Here is a 12626-nt window from a genome sequence, read left to right on the forward strand (position 1 = left end):
GAAATTAATGAAAACTAACTTGAAAGAAGATGATCTAGCCATACCAAATATCAAACTGTATCTTCAGTAATCATCAAAACAATCTGATATTGGCTAAGAAATAATGGTAGATCAGTGAAATAGATTAGCAAACAACATTCAGTAGTAAGTGACCATAGAAATTTAGTATTTGATCAACTCAAAGATCTCAGCTTTTGGGACAAGAAAATATTATTTGAGAAAAACTTCTGGGAAAACTAGATTGTAGTTAGATAGAAACTAGTTATAGACCAACATCTCACACCATATTACCGAGATAAAATCAAAATGGGTACATGATTTAGATATAAAGGGTGATACCATAAGCAAATTACTTGAGCATGGAATAATTTACTTATCAGATCTATGGAGAAGAGAAGAATTCATGACCAAAACAGAAACAGAAAGTATTACAGGATGTAAAATAGATAACTTTGATGATGTCAAATTAGAAAGTGCAGAACACACAAAAAGAAATCCCTAATTTTTTTCGCGGTGTGATAACCGCGAATTTAAAATCAGCCGGAGTCAGGAATTCAGGTTAAGGGAAAAATCTTCAATCATTATTCTTTTTGAGGTAGCAATATGGGCAGCTGCGACAGGAAGCCAGCCAGCAGAGGTGAAGGGGGGGTCGCGATAGCAATGAGAGCGGCTGTGTCAAGAAACCAGCCAGCAGTATCTCTTTCCACCCCCTTGCCTCCACCCATCAAAATCATAATTTCCTATACAACACATCAGAACTTGCACAAAGAGTGGGCGGGGGCCATTCTTTCTCCAAGCATATATATTAATAGAGTATTACTATTTAGCCTCATGTGCTTAGGACCTCATCAACTAGTGCATTAGCCCATTACATCTCCTGCTTTCTTTTGTTTTAGAACACAGGTGGTCATGCCATCCCTGACTCCTCAGGGAGGTCAGAGCCCCCAAGGGGAGGTGATCACACGCTCCTTGACTCCTCAGAAAAGAAGGTGAAAGCACTGAAAAGGAGGTGATTACGACCCCCCTGACTTCTCAGGAAGAGAGGTGAAAGCACTAAAAAGGAGATAATCACACCCTTCCTTACATCCCAGTAAGGAAGATGAAAAGCACCAAAGAGAAGTGGGAGTTGCTAGTGGGTCTCTGGGCTGAAGGGTCTTATTATGCACAAACCCATCAGCATGGGAGGTATTACACAAGCACACAGCAATAACACAGAGGCTATTAGTGATGACTCTCCCCACAGTCAGTGCAGGCTTGATGTGGTGTAACAAACATGAATTATAAACTCAAGTAACAGTATAACAAACAACATAAATATAACAAACAATATAAATCTTTTTGTTGTAAAAGATTGCCAGAAGTCCTAGAAGGAGAGTATGTAAACAGCAGTCACACATACACCTTCTTCAGCAGCCAAGAGATAGTCCAAAACCAATCTATTGTCCATTGCTTCACATATCAGAGAATCCAATGATCCCCCCAAGTTTTTGAAGTCCAGCAAAAGTCTTTGTATGTATTAGGGAATCCAATGATTCCAGCAGATTTTGAAGTCCTGTTAACAGTCTTATCATTTCTCAAAAAATCCAATGATTCCTGAGGGTTTTCAACTCTTATGTCTCAAAGAATCCAATGATTCCTGAGGGATTTAAAGTCCTACAACAATCTTATGTCTCAGAGAATCCAATGATTCCTGAGGGCTTTCAAGTCTTATGTCTCAGAGAATCCATTGATTCCTGAGGGTTTTCAAGTCCAACAATGTTCTATGTCCATGAGTCAAATGCCATAACTGCCACGCTCTTTTCAATGGTGAACACAATCAGCAACAGAACCACCGGATATTTCTTGGGTCTTCTCCTTCATTTCAAGGGTCTGCTCCATCTCTCTGCGATGGACAAGGCGAATACGGCTCATTGGCACCCATCTGATTCCTTCTTCTGTAAAAATACAAGCAAACCCTCTTCCCCAAGCAGTTAACCTATCTAATTCCCTTCTATTTACCACTTTCTGGATCTCCCCACATCACCTGGTGATTATCTAAAGATAGTGGACACTGCCCTGTTGTGTTAAAAGGCCTGTAACCTCCCCAACTGTAATCCTGATTGCTTTTCTGTTGGTTGATGACATTAGAGTCCTGAATTTCTAAAGATTCTCTGGGTGTAACCTCAGTTGCTATCATGCCCCACCTATCTTTTAATTGATACCTTGGAGCTGGGCCCTGCCTCTCATTTCTCTGGGTCATCCTACATTCAGAGGCCCAGTGAAAGCCTTGGTTACATTTTAAACATGGGGTTTTGGGTTTTATTCTCTCACCCTGTCTTCTCACTCTATTTCCATATCTACAATGAGCTCTCAAATGTCCAACTTTTCCACACTGAAAACATCTACAAGTCGCTCTGGAATTCCTTTGCCAAGAAGGACCCCGTCTTTCCATATTCAACATAGTTTGGGTATAATAAGCATTTGTGCCCACTGTGGCACAGCATCTTATGAGCTCCTCTAAAGGAGCATCCTTGCGCAGTCCTAGTATAATTCTTCTGCAAACCTCATTAGCATTTTCCTTAGCAAGTTGCCTTATCAAAATGTGTTATTGCATTTTCCCCATTTGTTCTTGTGATAGCGGTCTGCAAACATCCCACAAAGGGTTCATTTGGCCCTTGTGTTATTTTTGTGAAGGCCCCACCCTTGTTGTCTTTATTGTGGAGAGAAGCCCACACTTTAATAGCATTAGCAGCAATTTGCTCATATGTGGCTATAGAATAATTAATTTGTACTGTGACGTCTGCATAAGGACCTACACCTGTTAGTAGGTCACTGGTGATTACAGGATGAACTCCACTTTGACTATTTTGTTGGGCTTGTATCCTACAGAGCTCACTATATTCAGAAAGCCACAAGTAGTTTTGTCCAGGTTCTAGGCATACCCTTGCTGTAGATTTCCAGTCATTAGGGGTCAAGATTTCAAAACCCAAATTTTGTAATAACATCTTAACATAAGCTGATATAGCCCCATAAAGGGTGCAAGCTTTTTTCAGATCTTTGAGGATATCTATATCAAAAGGAGAGTATCTTCTACTTTCTTGACCTGAAGAATTAAACTGTTGAATCACAGGAAAAATGTGATCTCTCCCTTCCTCCTTGGCCTGAATTAGTCCCTTTTGCTATCTAGTCATAGGAGTGGCTGAATGCTGGGGAGGAGGTGCTGGTGCTGTCACTGTCCCCTTCCCCCCCACCCCCATCCCCACTACCCTTCTTCCCTCAATCCCGGAGGGTGGAGTAGATAGAGGAGAGTCAATTACCTGCTCCTTAGGTGGGGCTGAAGCCGCCTCAGATTCACCACATCCTTGAGCCTCTCTCTCAGACACAGTGATTGGCTTGTCCTCAAAGAGAATTGGAACAGCAGCCACAGCGGCTTTCTTGCTTGGGTTTTCCTGAAGAATGCTGCTGGAACTGAGTGGCTTTACAGCTTCAACGACATCAGGGTGGACTTCAGCTGCCCTGCTTTTCCTGGCCAATTTAGAGCTTGAAATGTCTTTAACCACAGGTGGCTTGAGATTAACCGTGGGCTTGGCCCAAGGCCTTTCTCCTAAGGGCTGTACTGCACATTTCACGTTCAGCATTGAATCCCGAATTCCTGAAGTTTCTACCTCTACTTGCTGGGCTTTTACTGGCATGGGCTTTGTCGGCTGGCGGGTGATTCCTGGCACAGGATTCAGTTCTGATTTCTCTGTCGTTTGTGTATCACCAGGTGCTGCCTCTTCCTGAAGAGGTATCAAAGTGGCTTTCTCCTTTTGTAGTGTTTCCACCTCTTGCTGTTTCTGCATGCGCTGCACTCTCACGATATCCTCAAAGTTCTTGACTTGAACTTTGGAAAAGTCGTCACCTGTGATCTCACCTGAAGGCTGTGAGGAAGCCTCAACAGTGTCTGTTAGAGTAACACCGAAACGAGATGCGATGCCGGCATCTTCACTAAGTTTCTTCTCTTTTTCTGTACCGGTTCTTTTGGCGATGCAGAGCAGTCGTCTCATCACTGGAGTAGTCTCAGGCTGTGGCTGGGAGTCGGTGCTGTTCTCAGCACTCTGTTGTACCCTCAGTGCCGTTTCTTGCTCGATCTCCTCCAGGATTTTCATGTGAACTTCCTGCTTGGTTTTACTCGCAGGCTCTTCTAATTGCCCTTTGCTGGCAGTGGTAGGGGGCAAAATGATTGCTTTCTTAGACTCACTCTCTATTCCGAGTTTAACAGAAGGATTTTCCTTCTCAGCTTTCTGTCTCTCTTCTTCCTGCCGCCGGTGTTTTTTTTCAGCTAGGATCTCAGAAAATTTTTTGAGTCGAATAAGAGAAGAGCTCCTTATCCCTAAACTGGAATCTTCAGTCTTATGGGTTCCTTCATTCTTAATTTTGGTTTGCAAGTCTCCTCGTTTCTGGCTGGCTCTCTCAAGATGTGCCTTCACATGGGTCTCTCCACCTTTTGCAGAGCTTTCTGTTGTCTCCATACTTTTTAAATCAGCTGGCATTCCTAATCTCTCCTTCAGAGACTTAGAAACTTGAACTTTGTCAGTATTCATTTCTGGAGACTCAATTTTCTTCCCAAGCCTTTGAGCAAGGCTTCGCTTCAGTGGAGGGTCACTATCAACATCTGAGAGCTTCCGCTTCCCTAGCCTCAGCGGCACCAAGGGCTCTTCTCCTTGTTTGTCGGACAGGATCACAGTTCTGACGTTCTCTTTCTCAGGACCTGGAATGGGCTGTGGTTGAAGTAAATGAGCAGATGCTCCCGAAGGTCCTTCTCCTTGCTTCTTAGATTTTTCCTTCATTTTCTTTGACTTGATTTCTTCAAGAGTTTTTGTTCCAAAATTCAAACTATCATCTTGCTTTAAGCTGACCCCAGGTTTCCGCTGCATTGAGAGCTGATTAGCTTTCACCTCTTCATCTGGTGACTCAGGGACATTCTGTAAAATAGTTTTGCTTGGAGGTAGGAAACGGCCTTCAACATAGCGTCCCCTGTTGTGACGATATGCACAATTTAATTTTTGACATCCTATTGGCTGGTTTTCCCAGTAGCATGGAATCTCACTCCGCTTTTTCTCAAGTTCCATGTGTCGGAACCTGCAGACTTTTCGAAAACAGCGCCCTTCCTGCCATAATGTGCAGACAGCCTCATTTCCTAAGGCAGCTTCACAGTGCCGGAAGGGGCACTTATCTCCCCTAGTACATGTAGAATAGACAAAAAAGTAGCAGTCTTCTTGATTAGACATGCTGGCCAGATCCTTAGATCAAACGATGGGGCTTGAAAACAAGCCACTACTCTAGATGAAAACCAGGTTCCAATTTTCTCAAATGGGCTCAATCTTCCACAAGCTGGTTTCTTGGGGAACTTCTGGAGCAGCCTTCCTTTCAGTTCGGAGTAAAAATGCAGCCAGCTGTTAAAAGTTCAGATCCTTTATTGTCTCTTCCAAATAGTTAGTTTTCTTAGAAGCCTATCTCCCTCCTTGGTTCCAAGAGCTCCGTGTCTCAGTCTTGTCTCAGTCTCTCTCCAAATTCTGGCTTCTCAACATGGGCAGAGGTTCGAGTTGATGCACTGAGGTCCCAAGCACGTGAGGCTAAATAGTAATTGGACCATACTCTGTTAATATATAGGCTCGGAGAAAGAATGGCACCGTCCACTCTTTGTGCAAGTTCTGATGTGTTGTATAGGAAATGACGATTTTGGTGGGTGGAGGCAGGGGTGTGGAAAGGGAAGCGGAAAGAGAGGCTGCTGGCTGGTTTCTTCACACAGCTGCTTGCATTGCTATCGCAATCCCCTTCACCTGCAATCCCCCCTTCACCTCTCCTGGCTGGCTTCCTGTGGCAGCTGCCCATATTGCTATCACAGTCCCCCTCACTTCAAAAAGAAAATTTTTCCCTTAACCTGAATTCCTGACTCCAGCTGATTTTAAATTCCCGGTCATCACACTGAGGTACCACTTACACCTTTCAGAAATGACAAATACTGTAGGGAATGAAGGAAATAGGTACATTAAAGCACTCTTGGTATAGTTTTCCATTCTGGAGAACAATGTGGAACTATATCCAAGGGCCTTTGATCTGACAAGGTCACTACTAGATCTATACTCTAAAGAGATCACAAAAAGGGAAAGGAAATCATATGTCCAAAAATATTTATAGCAGCTCTTTTTGTGGTAGGAATGAATTGGAAATTGAAGGGATTCCCATTAACTAGGGGATGCTGACCAAGTTATAGCATATATATATATATATATATATATATATATATATATTAAATAACTTTTTATTGACAGAACCCATGCCAGGGTAAATTTTTACAACATTTTACAACGTTATCCCTTGTACTCACTTCTGTTCCAATTTTCCCCCTCCCTCCCTCCACCCCCTCCCCCAGGACCCCAGGATTCCCCCCCCCTCCACCTCCTCCCCCAGATGGCAAGCAGTCCTTTACATATTAAATAGGTTGCAGTAAATCCTAGATACAATATATGTGTGCAGAACTAAACAATTCTCTTGTTGCACAGGGAAAATTGGATTCAGAAGGTATAAATAACCCGGGAAGAAAAACAAAAATGCAAGCAGTTTATATTCATTTCCCAGTGTTCTTTCTTTGGGTGTAGCTGCTTCTGTCCATCCTTGATCAATTGAAACTGAATTAGCTCTCTTTATCGAAGAGATCCACTTCCATCAGAATACATCCTCATAAAGGAAAACAGATCCAGGAGAGAATACATCTTCATACAGTATCGTTGTTGAAGTATATAATGATCTCCTGGTTCTGTATAGCATATAATTGTGAGGAAGTACTATTGTGCTATAAGAAATGATGAAGGAAGTAATTTTTAAAAAAACTTGGCAAGACCTTTTGAACAGATGCAAAGTGAAGTGAACTGATAATCGTACACAGAATCAGCAATGTTGTATTGATGATCAGCTGGGAATGATTTAGTTATTGTGATCAATACAAGGATCTGAAACAATTCCAAAAGATTCATGATGAAAAAAATGTTTTCTACCCCCATGGAGAAAGCTAATGAACTTTCAATGCAAATTGAATTAAAATTTTTTCACTTTCCTTGTTTTATTTATTTATTTGCATTATTCCTAATTTGGCAGGATGTTTGTATGATTTTATATGCATAATTAATAGCATATTGCATGTGTTCTCAGTGGGTGGCAGAGGACTTGGTGAGATGAAGGGAAAGAACTTGGAACTCAAAATTTGAAAAGAATGTTTAAAATAAATATGTAATAAATTGAAGAAAGAAAAATCAAACTCAAAATAAAATTAATATGAACAAATGTTATAATTTTGCTACCCATGTGGTGTTGTTGTTGTTTTTTTTTAATCTAGTATTTTATGAGAGGTAGCAAGACAATGGAGATGTCATAGAGAAGGTCTCAAAGCTAGAAAGATTTGGATTCAGTTCCTGCTTTTAAGCCATATGATCCTGGACAATGTTTTGGGAAACTCTCTGACAGTAAGCTATAGAGAAGATTGCAACCTACATTTGAGTTTATTCATCTAGGAGTTCTCTGTACCAATGAAGTCATAGACTTAGTCCTTTTTTAAAATATAATTTCATAATGTGAAGCCAACTAAGTATTATATGTAGCCTCTTTGCAGAGAATAATATTTCAATTTCCTAGACAATTTTGGGTCACTTTTCCAGATTATAATACTATTAAAAAATTTTTAATCGTATTTGTTTATTTAATATTATCCCCAATTACATTTAAAGCAATTTTTTAATATTTGTTTTTTTTAAACTTTTGAGTTCCAGATTCTCTCCTTTTTCCCTATTCCCATCCCCAATAAGAAACCACATGTAATGTTATATAAAACATTTCCATAAAAGTCATGTTGGGAAAGAAAACATCTGTTTCCCACCCTAAAAAAAAAAAACCAAAAACAAAAAAAAAAAAAAACCCCTCAAAAAATAAAGTTAAAAAAAAGAGAAAGTATGATGCAATCTATATTCAGACACAAGCAGTGTCTTCTCTGGGTATGGATAGGATTTTTCATCATATATCCTTCAGAGTAGTCATGGATTATTATACTGCTGAGAATAGCAAAGTCATTTTTAACTGCTCATCATCCCAAAATATTGCTATTACTTTGTATACGATACATGTCTCTTTGCTTAAGTTCATAGAGGACTTTCCAGGTTTTTTTTTTTCTCCCAAAAGCATTTTGTTCATCACTTCCTATAGAATAACAATATTCTATGACAATCACAATGCATAATTTATTTAGCCATTCCCCAATTGATGGACATCCCCTCGATTTCCAATTCTTTGCCCTAAGAAGAGAGCTGCTATGAATATTTTTGAACATATAGGTTCTTTTTCTTTTTTCCCTGTCTACTTTTTAAAAATCTTTTTTGTATTCATGCTTAATAGTGATATTGTTAGGTCAAAGAATATGCATGAATTTATAGTCCTTTGGACATAGACATATTTTTTGATCATTTATCAATTGGGGCATGGCTCTTGTTTTTTATAAATTTGACTTAGTTCCCTCTATGTTTGAGAAATGAGGCTTTATCAGAAAAGCTTAATAGCTAATATTTATAAAACATTATACATACATATATATGTATTATATCACAAAATACATATATGCCAATATTATAATATTTATACATACATATAATTTAATTTGGTACAACAACCTTATGGAATAGTGCTATAATTATCACCATACATATTTTACAGCTGATGAAATTAGGACTGATTGTGAATAAATTTTATTGTGAAAAATAAAAAGACTTAGGGTGACACAGCTAGTAAGTATCTAGTACAGGTTTTAGTATTAAATCTTCACTCCAATACTCTATTCTCTATGTCAGATATGTTCCATCTCAAGATAAGGGACATAACAGAATTAAACCAGCATATTGGGTACTGCTGAATTTTGAATCAGAAAGAATTGGGTTGGAATCCTGCTTCTCACAGTAGATGTCTGATATTGGACTCAGCATGCCCCAGCTACTCTCTAGAATTTAAGTGAGGGAATTTCCACATCAGGAATTCTCCACATCTTTGGTGTGCCAGCATTCTTGCTCCTAACTTATATAGCTTCTTTCACACTTACTGAATTTAGAGGAAAGAAAAAGAGTTTCATGATAATAATATATTTATGTAATGTTTTAAAGTTCACAAAGCTGTTGTTATTTTATTTTATTTTATTTTCTCATTGGTATTTTATTTTTCCAAATATATATATAGTTTTTGATATTCATTTCTGTAAAATTTTGTTTTCCAAAATTTTTCTCCCTCCCTCCCCTTGCCTATCCCTCCTCGGGACCGCAAGCAATCTGATATTGGTACAATACTTTTAAACATATTTCCATGTTTGTCACATTGCATGAAAAAATCAGACTAAAAGGGAAAAAACTGAGGGGAAAAAAAAGTAAAAATAAGAAACACTATGCTGTGATCCACATTCAGTCTCCATGGTTCTTTCTGGATATGGATGGCATTTTCCATTTTAAGTCTATTGTAATTATCTTAAATAACTGAATTGTTGAGATGACCTAAGTCTATCATAATTGATCACCACACAGTGTTAGTTACTATGTATAATGTTTTCCTGTTTCTGCTCACTTCACTCAGCATCAGTTTAGGTAAATCCTTCCAGACTTTTCTATTCAATCATTTAAATTTGTGTCTGACTTTTTGTGACGCCATATAGTTGGTTCTATTTATTTTATTCTGAATCAGCTTAATAAAAACTTCCCAAATTCCCTTAAATTCTTCATATTTGTCATCTCATATACACATTTATATTCTATTACATTAATTTAATGTATTTTCTTTTCTTTTTAAACTATGCCTTAATCAACAGACTCCCCCTACCTTGTTACTAATTCTATGTTTCCATTTTTCAGTGAATATTTTTGCTTTATATTTGACTTTTGTACCTATATTTGACTATCCCAATAGTAGGATAATTTACTTTTTTCTATATTATTATCACTGGAAATACTATGAAACATTAGATACATTGAAAATGTGAAATAAAGAATAGTCAGTTCACATGTTTACTAACTAGTTAGTTGTGGTGAGCTTTTTCTTCTCAAAACGCAGCCAGGTGATAAAAGTTCAGATCTTTTATTATCTCCAATATAGCCCGGTTAGCTTAGAGGCCTATCTCTCTGCTTGGTTCCAAGAGCTCTCTCCGAATGTTGCCAAATCCAAAGGTCTGGTCCTTCAGCCTCTGCCTCTGCTTTCTTCAGCCTCCAGCCAGCTCCACTCTTCATGTCATTCCGGTGAAATCTGACCGAGAGTCTCTGTCTGTTTCTTTTATCCAAGAGGGTATGAGAGAGAGGGATTATGGGTTTTCTCCCATAGTGCTCTCTGGCCCAAAGAGCTTCAAGGGAGGTGTGAACTCATAAAGGTACAAAGTTTACTTTGTGAAGCTGGCATACTTGTGAACTCCAATGAGTAAAGGTGTAAACACAAGCCTTGTATTAATTAGTCCTACTTAGTACCTCGTTTCAGGTTCTGCCCAAAACATCTTCTTGTAAGATTAGATCAACTCTAATTAGTTAGCAGTTTGTAAGGATTCCAACAGTTAGTAAATGTTAGTTTACTAGTTAGAAAATGGGCTAATACGAAATTAAACTATCTCACGATTCCATCCCAATTCTCTTTTGTTTCATGAATTCAGAGTATTTAGAGAATGATCCATGTAAAGATTGTGTTCTATTTCAAGCAGATGTAGAAGTTATTACTTATCAGTTGTATTCATTCTACTTCTCCCAAGGAAGTTATAGCCCAAACGTTGATCAAATTGTATGGAAAGCAGCTTTGGAAACTGCTTTTAGAATGAGTTGGAACTCAGCATTGTTGTTCGGTCATCTTTCAGTCATATTCCATTCTTCATGATCCCTTTTGAGATTTTTCTGGCAAAGATACTGGAATGGTTTGCCATTTCCTTCTCCAGCTTATTTTATAGATGAGGAAACTGAGGCAAAAAAGGTAAAGTGACTTGCCCAGGATCACAAAGCTAGTTAGGTTTCTGAGGCTGGATTAGAACTCAGGTTTTCCTGTTTTAACTCTTGACCCACAGCTCCACCTAAGTTAGCTGTAATTAAAGTAATAAAACAACATAGAGATTTAGAGGCAAGTTTCTAAATATTGACCTTAGAGATAGGAAAACCTAAGTTCAACTCCTCCTGCCTGTGGCACTTTTTATTTTAACTGTGTGATACTGGGCAAGATTTATATATATGGAACTTCAAAGTCTCCTAGCCCAATTCCCTCATTTTATAGACAAGGAAACTAGGTCCCAAAAAGACATTCCTGAGGTCATACAGTGGTACCCAAACTAGATTCTCTGATTCCAAGTTCATACTCTTTCTGTAGCTTCCCAATGCCTTCAGCAGGTGGTTCTCCCCTCACTTTCCCAGATCCCTCTCACCTTGCATTTTAACAATTTACTTTTCCCAGGCCAGTATTCAGTCTTTATCTCTACCTTTCAGAATCTTTATCTTTCTTCCAAAGTCAGTTCAAATGCTATTTCTTCCTCAATACCTTCTCAGATCTTCAGATTGTAAAGATTTTTTCTAGGAATGTGAAGGTGAATGTTTAACAACCATCTCTCAGGGTAGGGTTGGGGAGGGCATGTAAGCATGACAAATTTTAATGTTTAACATGTATTATTAAAACATTTTCTCCATTGACTTTCTGCCCTCCCCCTTATTTCCCATTTTTCCTATTTTTATTGATTCTTTTTTAAAAAGCGCCACCCCCCGCCACACACACACACACACACACACTGAGGCAATTGTGGATAAGTGACTTGTCCAGGGTCACACGTGTAGGAAGTGTTAAATGTCTGAGATCAGATTTGAACTCAGATTCTCCTGACTTCAGGGCTGGGGCTCTATCCACTGTAACACCTAGCTGCCCCAATAACTTTTTATTTTCCCAAATACATGCTTTTGGGGATACAACATCGATGGACTCAGTTTATGATTCCATTGGAATGGTAACTTATATAACCTTTAAAAATTATTTAGGACTCTGAGAAGTTGAGCAATTTAATGAGGGTTACATCATACAACATACGTCAGTGGCGGGACATGAATCTACCATAACTGTTTGGCTCCAAATCCAGCTTTCTACCCACTACTATAGTCTGCAACTTAAGAAGCTATATAACCAAGACTTAATATTGGGTGTAAAATTGTCAAAATGTGATAAGGGGGCTTCATTGCCCTCCTGAAATAAAAGCCCATGGATGGTATGATAATTATTTTCTTTAAAAATCAGACCACATGTCTGATTCTCTGATAAATGCTATCTTACCCAAGCAACCTGAAAGACTGAAGGTTACTTCATATAAGATTTCCCATAACTCAGTCTACACCTGGGGTAAACTGTAATCTACTGAGTTAGAATCTTTGGCTCTTACAATAAGGAATGAATAGCTTCCAGACAAGGGAAATCTGATTCAATTAGTCATGTTTTAGCATGGGCATAGAAGGGCAAGATTCTAAAATGCCAGCACCTTTAGACTTCTTACAATCTCACAGTGTGTCCCGTTTTTAGCGAAGAGGAAAAGCTTTTTTGTTTTGAATACAACAATCACCACATTGTGGGAGGGATGGCCAACA

The 12626-nt window shown here is 38.8% G+C and overlaps 1 protein-coding gene across 1 annotated transcript; it reads right to left on the minus strand.

Annotated features, from left to right (window-relative positions):
• Positions 1-3290: 3290 nt before the first annotated feature.
• LOC127544615 (zinc finger CCCH domain-containing protein 11B-like) lies at positions 3291-5249 on the minus strand (the record flags this gene model as incomplete). Its single annotated transcript, XM_051971326.1, has 1 exon — positions 3291-5249. A coding segment is annotated over exon 1 (1959 nt), but the record flags the coding sequence as incomplete, so codon positions are not given.
• Positions 5250-12626: the final 7377 nt, after the last annotated feature.

This window comes from Antechinus flavipes, chromosome 1, assembly GCF_016432865.1.
Source record: "Antechinus flavipes isolate AdamAnt ecotype Samford, QLD, Australia chromosome 1, AdamAnt_v2, whole genome shotgun sequence".
Taxonomy (NCBI): Eukaryota; Metazoa; Chordata; class Mammalia; order Dasyuromorphia; family Dasyuridae; genus Antechinus; species Antechinus flavipes.